At 39.5% G+C, this 12,980-nt stretch overlaps 1 protein-coding gene across 6 annotated transcripts; it reads right to left on the reverse strand.

Annotated features, from left to right (window-relative positions):
- Window positions 1–1,439: 1,439 nt before the first annotated feature.
- Window positions 1,440–12,718, reverse strand: LOC121970356 (protein gamma response 1-like). Of its 6 annotated transcripts, none has more exons than XM_042521018.1 (5): window positions 12,327–12,717; window positions 9,531–9,743; window positions 2,577–3,323; window positions 1,667–2,365; window positions 1,440–1,580 (listed from the first exon to the last, which is right to left on the reverse strand). In XM_042521018.1, the coding sequence occupies exons 3-5, from the start codon at window positions 3,319–3,321 to the stop codon at window positions 1,513–1,515; spliced, it is 1,512 nt and encodes a 503-aa protein (XP_042376952.1). In that variant the 5' UTR covers window positions 3,322–3,323; window positions 9,531–9,743; window positions 12,327–12,717; the 3' UTR covers window positions 1,440–1,512. The 6 variants fall into 6 exon arrangements, with proteins under 6 accessions (XP_042376952.1, XP_042376953.1, XP_042376954.1 ...); XM_042521019.1 differs by having other exon boundaries at window positions 9,531–9,773; XM_042521020.1 differs by lacking the exon at window positions 9,531–9,743 and having other exon boundaries at window positions 12,327–12,718.
- Window positions 12,719–12,980: the final 262 nt, after the last annotated feature.

Below are 12,980 nucleotides of genomic sequence, written 5' to 3' on the forward strand. Positions count from 1 at the left end.
TTTAAATTTTTAATTGAAATTTTAATTAATTAATTAAATTAATTTCTTACTATAAAATAATTTAAATAAACATAATTAAATCATAATCAATATCTCATTAATATATATATATATATATATATATATATATATATATATATAAATTTATTTTAAATTATAAATAAATTTTATTTATTTATTATATATAATTTTAATTTAGTATTTATGTTAATATTATTATTATTAATTTAATTTATTTTAAATAATAATTAAATATCAAATTAATTTAGTCTTTATTAATTAATTTTATCATCCTATTAAATTTTATTATCTTACTATTTTATTAATAATCTGGATTATTTAATAATTAATTTTGATGAATTCTAAAATTAAAAAGTATTTTTAGTAATAATTTTCTCTGATTCTTTTGGTATAAAAAATATGTCATGATTCTCTTAATTCTATATTTTTGGATTGATAACACCGCCGTAAGTAGAGAACTTTTTATAAATACATTGTCTTATTATTTTATTAAGAATCTAGACTCTTTAATAATTAATTTGGGTGAAATCTAAAATTAAATTATTTTAATATTCTTTTTATTTTCCCATTGAATATAATTTTAAAATTTATTAATAATTTTTTTAATTGTTTTATATAAAAAAATATACACTGTCATGATTATCTTTAGTCTCACATCTTAAAATAGACCGACGACATTAAAAAGTATATTTTTGTTGATTTTTTAGCTAAGATCAAGATAATTTTTTTACGAGGAAAAGTCAGAAGTTTACTACGGGATTCTGAGTGTTGCCCTACACGTATTATATATTATATTACACATATAACGTGTGCACTGAAAATAATGTGTCATTCAACTGCTTTACATTTCTCGCTTCTCTCTGTCTCTTCTCGTACTAAATTAAACTTTAAAATTTTTTCATAAAATCATTGTAAAAAATATTTTCAGAAGATCATTGTATGATCCAATCCCGATTCATCACCCTAAATCAATCCTACCTAACATGGCAATCCAAAAATTTTTTAAGGATTTTAACTATTTTTTTCGTGAGAATGTATAAATAAAATAAAATTAGATTTTATTTTTTAAAATTAATGTAAAGATTAAATAGATAAAATAAATATGTATCATAAATTGCCATAACAAACAACAATTGACTTTGATTTGAGTAACAGTGCCTTGGTGTTCTGTTATAATTAATTACCTTTCCTGTGAATGATTGTTTTCACTTGTTAAGCCCCACGTTTAATAAAATGTTGAGTAGGTTCAACTTTATTCAAAAATTTAATTAAAGAATTGTTTTCCATTTTACAAAGGACGTTCTAATATCTATGCTTGCTTTGTACCTAAGGATTGCAGTAGCCAGTATGCATGTTTCATCCATTTAATTATATAATAGAGTGGACAATATTATTCTTGCTGTTTTTTGTCAAACATGGGAACAAACCTTTCAAATCTGCTGAAAAAAGAATACTTTGACGATGTGGATTTTTCTCTTTGCAAGATTTTTGTCATGTCTCCATTAGGAGCCTGCTTAATTGTAAAGACAACTGTTGATTCATCCATTCGAGGTAATCTTCTGTAATAGAATAAAAGGCAACTGAAAGCAGCTGACAATGTGCAGTTGCTACTTGAGCTTCATCGTTTTAGGAAGCTACTACATACCTGAATCGAACCCAATATTCCAGAAACCTTCAGGAGTCAATGGAGGAGCATATCTGTAACGATGCCTTGAGACGCCATCATGATGTTCACAGCGCCTAATCTTTTCATTCGGATTATTGTCATCGCCTGGAAGAACTGCATCATAGAACTTCTTGCATTGCATGCACTCCACTCCTTCAAGATTCTCCCGCTCGGCCTTTTTCCTCACGGGTTCACAGTATCGGACGCCCTTGTTTGCTGGACCAGCAGAGTTATGCTGCTCGAGTGGAATAGTTTTGGTGTTCATATCTTGTGTTTCATCGTCAGAATTGTGGAAATACAAATCTTGTGGGGGAGGTGCTGCAAGATCTTGAGCTGGTTCAAAAGGTAACTTGTTTAAGTTTCTTGCAATCTCCAAAGGAGTGTCAAGAAAGTTGTCGTGTGGATCCCCTCCATTAGTTTCATGAGCCCGAGTATCCCTCCAGGATGAACTAGACTTCTTCCTGCAGGCTATTGATTCTAATTTGGAAGTGCCTACATCATGCTTTGGTAAAATGGAGTCGAGAAAGGCTGGATTAGTGTGGGAGCCATTTCTTGATCTTTTGAAGACATCAACATCTTGATGGAGCACAGGATTTTCATGAGCACCGCTCCCAGTCTTTGATTCATCTACCTGAGAAGCGATGTCAGTGACTTCCTCTTCTTCTTTTTCTTCAGAATCTGTACATTTCATTCACAGTACCTTAGTATGCTATAAAAAAAGAGTAGAATAGAATCACACTCTCAAAGGTGAAACCAAAACTAATCCTACAGGAAACAAATAAAAATTCATCAATTTTACTCCAATTTAGTAAAAGCAACATTAACAAGAATATTAAAAGACTTGCAGATTGGTAAGACCAATATTTTCATGATGCTAAGAGAAGGTTACCTTGAAGTCTTCTCTTTTTTAGATGAGACGACGGTGAATTGTTCACCACATCTACCCTGTCCAAGTAGCATTCATTTCCTGATTTGTGATTGAACTTCCCCACAGCAAACATATATTGTGACTTTAATTGCTTGTACATTGCTGTCATTTTATCTAATTCCATAAGCAAATCTTTTCCTTTAGCTTGCTCATTCAGCAGTTTCTGATTGTTCAATTCAATTTCTTCTGATAATTTTTTCTGCATTTTCTTCGCCTCAGACAATTCACTTTTTTCCTGATCAAACTGCATTTTCAGCTTAGCATGCATGTCCTCGTTCCTCATTAAGCATTCAAGCCTGGTCGAAAGAACTTCCTTCTCTAGTTCATGTCTGTCTACTGATTGTTCAGCACTCATCAACCTCGTCTTAGTTTGTTCTAGAGCATTATTCAATTGCTGGACTTCTTCTTGAAATTGTTGCCTTTCAGTTTGTAGCTCTTTTACTTGCTGTAAGAGAGATTGTTCTTTTTCCTTCCATTCATCTTCAGCAAGTTTCCTGATATCAGCTATTTTTTTCTGTAGAACTCTTGATGTCATTTGGAAGCCTGGAAATAGCTGGCTACAGAAGACAAATTCTATTTGAGACACCCGATCTTTAATTTCTTGAATGGAGGCCACCAGAATCGTGCTGAGTCTAGATATGAACTTCAAGTCATCAAACTGACTCGAGTCATTAAACATAGGTGTCCTAACCAGGTCATCATCCATACCTGTGGCAGTTTTAGATAAATGAGAACACTAAGATATGCTCAACATACAATTACCAAACCTAGGCACAATCAATTAAATAGAACTATGCATTCTCACACTCTCCAGCCATCTTTCAAGATTCCCAATGCTAGGGAAGGATTAGGAGAGCATCGAAGAGCATCTGTGAAGAGGAAAAAAAATCTTGATGCTCCTATGAATGCTGGAATTTCTTCTCAGCTCAATGTCATAAACTCCAGCCTATTATGGCCCTATTCCTTTTTCTGTTTCTCATGTTAAGTACCAGAAAATAGGAGGTCGAGCAATCTTGCAAAATCAACATGACCAAGAAACAATTTAAACTATTCAAATGGGTTGAATGAATCGTGTGAATAATCTAACAAAACCATATGATATGGCGCGTTATGAGTGGCACAAAGGGTAACATGGGGTTGATAGTCAAGATGATATGATAGTCAAAGTCAAGGTAAGGTGGTAAGGTGACAGTCAAAATCAAGATGAGGTAATGGTCAAGGTGTACGTAGCCGGACAAACCACTCACCTTCGAAGGTGAGGCTTAGCTCCACACTCTTTAAGGGCAAGGTGCCCAGCATATAGCCGGTTGGGCCCAAGGCTGGTTGGACCTTCGGAACTTAGCTCTCCACTCTTCAAAGGGCATATAGCCGATCGGCCCCAGAACTGGTCGGGCCTTAGGGACTTAGCTCCCCACTCCTCTTGGTCGTGGCCCCCAGTATACAACCGATTGGCCTCAGGGTCGGTCAGACCTTTGAGACTTAGCTCCCCACTCCTCGTGGTCATGGCCCCAACATACAGTTGGTCGCCCCAGAGCCAGTCGGACTTTCGGAACTTAGCTCCTCATTCCTCGTGGTTGTGGCCCTAGCATATCGGCCCCAGTATATAGCTAGTCGGCCCAGAGTTGGTAAGAGCTTCGGGACTTAGTTTCCCACTCTTAAGGGACAAAGCGCCCAGCATACAGTCGATTAACCCTAGGGCAGGTCGAATCTTCGGGACTTAGCTCCCCACTCTTCGAGGGCAAAGCACCTAGCATACAGCCGATTGGCCCTGGAGCTAGTCAAACCTTCAGGACTTAGCTTCCTACTCTTCGAGGGCAAGGCGCCCAGCACACAGTCGATCGGCCCTAGAGCCGGTCAAACCTTTGAGACTTAGCTCCCTACTTTTAATGGGCACGACCCCCCAGTATACATCCAGTCGGCTCCAAAGTTGGTTGAACTCCTTTTAAAAGATAACATCATCATACAATCGCAACTACCCGTCAGAGAATAACAACTACTCACCAAGCAATATTCTGCTATTCTGACATATACCGGCAATGAAACCTTATGGGGGAAGGTTGTAGTACACCCTCCGTTACCCAACATATTTTGACACCAGACATTCTCTGACGCCTTATTATTGCGGAGATTATGTGGTCAGTATAAAAAGGGGTCCTCTCCATTACGCTCTCACGCGCACGCACACTCGCACACTCATCAACACTACTGTTCATCTTCTTCATTTCTGCTACGGTTCCAACTGGGTCCTTCCTGGTTCTCGCTCTAACGTTCTTATTTGTTCTCTCTGTGGTGTGTGCAGAGAGGATCGCTCAGCGTTATCTTCTTCTAGCTCAAAGTCTTCTCACGGTCGACACCAGAGCCACCTACCCAGAGCCCCATCTTCCTCGATTTCAGACAGAATCAAATTTGGCGCCGTCTGTGGGAACTTTGCCTGAATCTAAAATGCGAAGATGGAGGAGATTAGACAATCTACTATAGTTACTTTGTAGCAAGAAGACTTGGAGCGGTCGTGGGGAGCAAATTATCTACAACCTTATCGAACCTGAGAGTATGCCAATGACGTGCTTTTATATACCGTTGAATATTTACATTTAATGGAAATGTAGGCAAACTTAGCTCAAGAGCCCTAAATTCCAAACTCTCGTGCCGCTCGGCTGAATTATAAGCGAGCTTGCTCTCGCCCCGTATTCCAAACTCTCGTGTCACTTGGCCGAGTTATAAGCGAGCTTGTTCTTGCGCCCATATTCCAAACTCTCGTGTCCTAATCCAGACTCTCGTGCCATTCGGCCGAGTTATAAACGAATTTGCTCTCACGTCCATATTCCAAGCTCTTGTGTTGCTCGACCGAGTTATAAGCAAACTTACTCTTGCGTCCATATTCCATGCTCTCAAGCCGCTCAACCGAGTTATAAGTAAAGTTGCCCTCACGCCAATAATCCAGACTCTCGCGCCGCTCGACCGAGTTATAAGCGAGCTTACCCTCGCGCTCATATTCCAATCTCTTGTGCCGCTCGACTGAGTTATAAGCGAGCGAGCTTGATCTCGCGCTCATATTACAGACTCTCGTGCCGCTCGGCCAAGTTATAAGCGAGCTTGCTCTCGCGCCCATATTCCAGACTCTCGTGTCACTCGGCCGAGTTATAAGCTAGCTTGCCCTCATACCTATATTCCAGACTCTCGTGTTGCTCGACCGAGTTATAAGGGAGTTTGCTCTCGCACCCACGTCCCAGACTCTCGAGGCGTTCGACCGAGTTATAAGCGTGCTTGCCCTGACACCTATGTCCCGGACTCTCGAGCGGTTCGACCGAGTTATAAGAGTCCTTGCTCTTGCACTTATGTACCAAACTCTCATGTCGATGGGCTTAGTTATAAGCGAGCTTGCTCTCCCCTTGACTTTGACCGCTCTCTCACCTTGACTTTAACCTTAACGCCCCCCTGGGGTCCATATCTAACGCCCCGTATCAGCTGTCTTCTTCAAGAAACTGTCTTCGTCTAATAAGGGATGAAAATCCCATTTCTTCTTCATCCAAGTGTCCAATACCGTGTCTTGGCTGACTAATTGGCAGGCGAATCTCTCTCCCCTCCCTGAGTTAGGAGATTACCGCCTTCGTTTCTGTGTCAGAAAAATTGGCTGGCCAACAATTCAACATCCCCAACTGTTACAGGAGGGCCTCTTCTATATGTTCGGACTGAGTCCAGTTTGAGCTGTGCTTCCCTTCTCTTTGGGTAAGAATTATTAACTTAGTTTCTATGTTATCACTAACTGAGATCTTTTCTATTTTGTGTAGCGGAAGCCTTGTTCAAGGCGCTAACTTCTAAGGTTCTGCGATTGGAAGAGGCTGAGCTAGATTGGCGAGGCCAAGCCCTTTTGGTCGAGCATGAAGATCAGTCGACCAGGATTCTAGTAGCCAAACAGGCCATATATTCATGACAACAAGAGTGGAGGAAATTCCTTCCTTGAGTCTGAAACACAACTGTGGGTCAGGCATAACAGATGTCACTTGGGCACTACCAAACAATCAACTTCCGAGCGTATGCCAGCTAGGGAAGGCGCTCCGGCCTGATCTTCCGATTAAACGCCCTCGGCTTTGCCCTCCCGCAGCCCGGTCCAAGAGGAGATGGTTTCGCAGCTGACCGGGTCTCCTATAGCCCTGACTCCTCGAACGTCATCCCCTTGTCCAACCATCTTGCCTACAAGAGCTTCCTCCGAACCTACCCCGTCCCACCAGTCACAAAGTCTCTTCCATTCTTGGCTATGTTGGATGTGTCATCCGTTCAGGGTGTAACCTCGTCTTTGGATCCCTCTCCAATCTACGGGCAGATACAACTATAGGGCTTGTTAGCAGAGGACTAGGAGGACTCGATGACCCGGACGGAAGACCGTACTATAATGAGGCTAGCAGATGAGTTTGCCCAAGAACTAACGGCGGTAAGTTTTGTCTGGCTTATCCTTTTAACTGGAACACTACTAATACTACTTCTCTTCAACTTTGGGGGGTTGGGATGAACGCATCCCGAACCATAGTGGGGCTTGAACACGCAAACTAGGCGCTGAGGAGGCGAATAATAGAATTGGAATCTTCTCCGGCTCCCGCCCGAATCCCCAACGCGACAACCCAACAAGGGGATTAGACGCAAGCTGACCTGCTGAGTGAGCTGGAGAGGAAGGTACAAGAGGCTCGAGAACTATCTAGCGCTAAGGTGGTAAAGGCGTAAAAACTGGAAGCCGCCCTGAAAACAAGCGAAGCCAAACTCCAATCGGAAATAACAAGGAGGGTCCAGGCAGTAGCTGATTTAGATGAGAAGACTATCGAAGCACAAGGCCTCTTCGACAAGTTAAAGGAGTTGGAAGTTGCCCATGCCTTAGAGTTGGTTGCAAAAGATGCAGAGTTGGTTGCAAAAGATGCACAGTTGGCAGCCAAGTTTCTGCTGGTGTATAAAGCTCAGAAAGCTGAATTGGAGTCCCTGCGATCCGAGTTAAAGGCCACGAGGTCCGAGTTAATGGCCTGTAAGTCTGAGCAACCAGGAATCGTATATGAACTGATGGCATCCCAGGCCAAGCTAGCGGATTATAAGACAGGGGAGGACAAGTGCTTCGAAGCTAAGAGAGTGGCCTACCTTCAGTCCCGTGATTTCTACCTGCAACTTGTCCCCTGTGTTCGGGAGTCCGATTACTTAGCATCTGAACCCCCAACCCACTTCCTACACCGGTAGAAGCTTTTGGACGAGCTCTCTGAAGACGTCGTCCCAAATTTTAAGTAATACTTCCCGGCTCACTCAATCTTGTATTTTAACCCTAATGCGGTCAACAAACTTCCTTGGACATGTACTTAAGTTCACTAAATTTTATTAGCTCCCATTCTATGTCCTTATCATTTTGTGCTTTTTTTTATTTAAGTCTTTGTGAGTACTCGCGTGTATGTGCGAAGAAATGGCCTAGTTTTTGTCCCTTTCTGTGTCGGGTAGATAATAAAATCAGACATACCCTCGCGAGTGGCGGCACGCTCTGAACAGGCGGCAATTTTCATAAATACTTAACGAATAGCAGCCCCTATGTGTCGAGCAACAAATTATTACGGTTAATCAGACGGTAAATCAAGTAGTGATGCTACCGCTATAGTGGACGACTGTGTCCCGTTAAGAACTTGACCAACCTATATCCGATCAGTTGAGGTGGCATGTTGGGAGCCCTTCCCAGGTGTCCGACCGACTCTTGGGCTGATTGGATGCACGTTAGGAGTTATCCAATGAGAAATGGGAAGCGTAGCCCCGGTGGTCCAACCGACTCTTGGGTTGGTCGGCCTTAGATGATCGTCGGACGCCATAAACGAGGGGAGAGATTTTTATTGATATTTGATATGCGCGATGACACATCAAGATAATGATTTGCCTGTTACATTCATCGTAAAGGCCCTTCTCCTACTATTGCCACATGTCCATCAACTTCCTTTTCCCAAACGTGACAATTGACGCACGACTTTACGGATGATAGTCCATTTCTCTTTTAATCAGCAATTAGCCCGCCTTTTTACGCACACGATCAAACGATCTATTTTAAAGAGGTATGTAGAGTTTCTTTTTAAGAAGCCCTAACGACGCCACTCATCCTCATTACGTTCCTTGTTTCTACGATGTCAGCTGATTCCTTGTTCCCATAAGCTCCTGTAGACTCCCTCCTTATTTCTTCGTTCCCCTTGGATCCTACTCTCCGAATCAACCATGAATATTCCTGGGGTGTGGTACACGTTGATTACCTTGGAGTTTGACGAGGTAGACCTGAACCATGTCTGCTTCACCTATGAAGTTCCCATCTCTTTGCACATGATTATTCCAAGTGATCAGGATCGTCCCCATCTTCCCCCCACCGGTTATGTGACTTTTTAAAGGACCAAGTCTGAGATGGCCTTCATTTCCCCATTCCGACTTTTTTCTTCAAACTAAGCTAGTATTTTCGTATCCCACTCCATCAATTAGTCCCAAACTCCATTTGTCTTTTATGTGAAGTTGTTTCGTTTGTGTGAAATTCCTCTGACTCCCTAGGTGTTCCATTACTTCTACTACCGCAAACAACTAGCTAGTTGGGTTTTTCGCTTCCAATCCAGCCCGAGGACTACATTTTTCGATAAAATGCCCTCTCATAATATGGACTGGAAAGACAAATACTTCTTCATTCGACTCCCTACGCCAATACTACGGCCGACTAGATGGCAGGCGGATATCCCAGTTGTGCCTAAACTAGGTGATTTATGTAGAAGAATTTTTCTTCCCTGATTTTGCCTATTAACCACATCTAGCAATTCAGAATGCCTATGCAAAAAGAACTTACATAAGAACATTGAGAGAAAACTGGATATTGAGAACATTGATATAACAATTCAAAGCCAAGTAATTTCTGAAAGGAAAATTCTAATATACCTTCAGTCTGGTAAATCAATCTTGCAGTTATTATCTTATTAAAATGTCTAGAAGGCAATTACTATCTGGACCACCAAGTTGTGCCACAGCATCCACGGAACGATCATGCAGTTCATTTGTCCACCTTAAACGTTGCCTTGAAGCTAAATTATTGGGGTTGTTCACACCAGTGATAGGCCCCATAGTTCTGTTACTTGATTCTAATTGTTGGTCCTGAGAGACCCAATTGCTATCAATCCAACTCTATACTTGAGAAAGACATTAGTTGATGCATTTGTCACTACTAATGCAAAAAAGTGGAAAAGAATAATCCTCATAATCAAGTAGTGTAATATGCAATTCAGATATGGCAATTATATCGATATCCCATATCTACAAAACAATTCAAAAATCACATACGATCAAGTTATCATATTTGTTTTTGTTATCTGACATACAAAATAAGCAATTATTACATAAAGAGAAGTGGATAATATATGAAAGCACACTTGATGTTGTTCCTACTATAGTAATTGCTAGAATTACTTTAGATCCCAAATAATACCGGTGGAAATTTTATTGACGCATTGTGTCATCTCAAAATAGTTCGACGGTTATCAGTATGACAAAATATTGAAATTCTTTTACTCTTTTACATTGGACTGAACATGTCATTGTCATTTAAATTCTATACAGACAATAGCTACTATTTGTTAATGTCTCAATTCTAAAGTACAAAGTTCAAACCTTTTTATATAGCCTTCCTTCTATGTTTAAATTTCTCATAAAGAATTGATATTATCATTTTTGGAACCACTAATTCATTTTTTTTCTTTCCTTTTCAGAATGAGTAGGTAAACCACGACTTCAACACCATCATTAAGATGTAATCTGATTGACTGAATGATTTTTAGTAATTCATTCATGCTTAGCATCGGTCATTTCCTAGACAATAATATTGGCACATTCTAATTTAGTTCCACATAAAGAATTGTGAGCTAATGAAAGGGGTCTTAAAGCTTAGATAAATGAACTACTATTCATTTGATCAGCATTTTTAGTAATTCATTCATGCTTAGCATGGGTCATTTACTAGAAAATAATATTAACACATCATAATTTGGTTCCACAAAAAGAATTGTTAGCTAATGAAAGGGGTCTTAAGGCTTAGATGAATGAACTCTACTCATTTGATCATAAGCATTTTAAATTAGTGGTAGGGATTCAAAAGTGTAGAGCTTGACTATGTTCAAGCTTGTTCACTTATCTTACCGAGCTTGTTTAAGATTGTTTGTTAAAAATGTAACAAAACTCAAACCAAACTCAAGTTTTTTGTCGAGCTTCGTAAAAGAGTATTTTTATTGAGCTTCAAAAGAGACATTACTATATTTATAATTAAGTTCAAAGAATGATCTCTAATAAGTGAAACATGTTATTTTCTCATTTGTAGTATTTTATAAATACCATAAAAGCATAAAATTTATAAGATATGCATTATATTTAATATATTTAAATATAAAACTTATCCTTTGAGTTTCATTCTTGCGAGCATATTAAACAAGAATGTAATCAAACTTTATACAACTTAATAAATAAATTTATTATGAATTGTTTACGAGCTTTATTTTAATGAATTGAGCTCGCTAGGGTTCAAGCTTGTTCATTTAATTTATTTTTAATATTAGAAACATAAACAAGCTCTTATCAAGTTGAGCACCGAGTTTATTCATGAGCATTACAACCTTATTAACGGTCAAGCTTAACAAGTTTATGGTTAGTTCTCTTGTCTATGCAAGTTGTGATAGTTTGGCAGCATATTGACGAGTTTGGAAAGGGAAGCCATCATGATGGTCAAGACCACCATCAGTATATGCTACCAATTATGGATGATTTTGAACTATGAAATCAACCTTAGATCTTCACAAAAACATGAGGGAGACACAACATCTTAGTTTAGTCTTACATCAAATATGGACTAAAGAAAGAGATTTATATGTTTTAGATGAGTAATCTACTTCTAACTTAGGTTTAGCATTTTGGGATAGTTGTTAGACCTAATTTGCAAATTAATAATATCCTTGTACAGGGACCAGATATGACAAATATAATCAACAAGCATTTTAACGGTTCAAAATCATTATTAGCAGCATCATAATTTGTATAAGGCAATTCAAACTCTACAAATCATAAAAGAATTCGTCGAAGCTTCCAACTTACCTACATCTACAATATAATTACGTCAACTCCAGAGAACAAGGGCCTTCTTTCCAATAATAACAGGCTCAACCAAAAAATTCTTGGAACAAGCTCAAAAGGGATACTGCTCAAGGAATACCATGTAAATTACATGGTACGGAGTTCCTCTCAAAGAAACAGCTTGCATCAGTAGCCGTCAATGTGTTAACTCTCTCTTAGCAGAGAACAGTTAAGCTCCTTACATGAACATGAAAGCCAAAGGTTGACAAGAAGCATGATAAACGACCTATTATGGAGATCTAACAGTAGGTAACTAAGTAGATGCCCCTAACCTAGTTTATGACTATAGGCCCCTTGAAAAGTGATAAGCAGGTAAAACGTAGGCTTTATTTTTCCTGTTTCGCCAAAAGCGGTATTTCGAGCTCCAATTATCCCCAAATGGTACAAAACTACTACCATTAGCAGAACCACAGATCCTAAAGACAACACGAATCTGCTACCATACAGAAGTTCAAAATTCATAAAATCGATGAAATATGTAACCACGGATCAATTAAAATGAAAACCCTAGCTATGGATCACAAATCCCCATCCAAAAGAAAGCAAGGAGGAAAACCATACCTGGACAGCCAGCTGCGAAAGCGATCGACACTCCGAACTGCTGGAACGAAAGCACAAAATTGACAGCCTTCAACTGGATTATACAAGCCAGACCAAATCTAGGCCAGATCAAGCGATCGCAAAGAATATAATAAAGACTCCACAAAAAATCGACTCTCTTTCTTCCTCTTTCTGCCCTCTACGGCTCCATGGATGCGTCGGCGATCAACAAACCGGAGGATCCTCTCCCTCGCTCGCTTCGTCGCCCTCGTCACGGACTGCCTCAGCAGACAACTCCGGCAAGGAGCAATTGCAGCAGCCAACCGTCCAACCGGACACTGAAGGTGACTTGAAGGAGCCATGACGATGCAGGAGCCGTCAGATCCATAGTGGATGGAAGGTCGCTTGCATGGTATCTAACGCGGTAATTGTTTGCAGGCGATAAAACTTGGCTTCAGATAAGTCCAGGTTTGGAAAGCTAAGGGTGCGTTTTGCACGTTATTCATTTTTATTTTTTTTAAAATACGTGTTCCTAAAAAAAAAACAAAAAATGATGTTTGATTTATATTTTTCATGTTTATTTTTTAAAGAAATATATAATATTTTTTTAGAAAAATAGAGAATGACGAAAAATTATTTTCTATTTTTAGATGGAGTGAGGGAAGGTTCATAACG

Source organism: Zingiber officinale, chromosome 4A, assembly GCF_018446385.1.
Source record: "Zingiber officinale cultivar Zhangliang chromosome 4A, Zo_v1.1, whole genome shotgun sequence".
Classification (NCBI taxonomy): domain Eukaryota; kingdom Viridiplantae; phylum Streptophyta; class Magnoliopsida; order Zingiberales; family Zingiberaceae; genus Zingiber; species Zingiber officinale.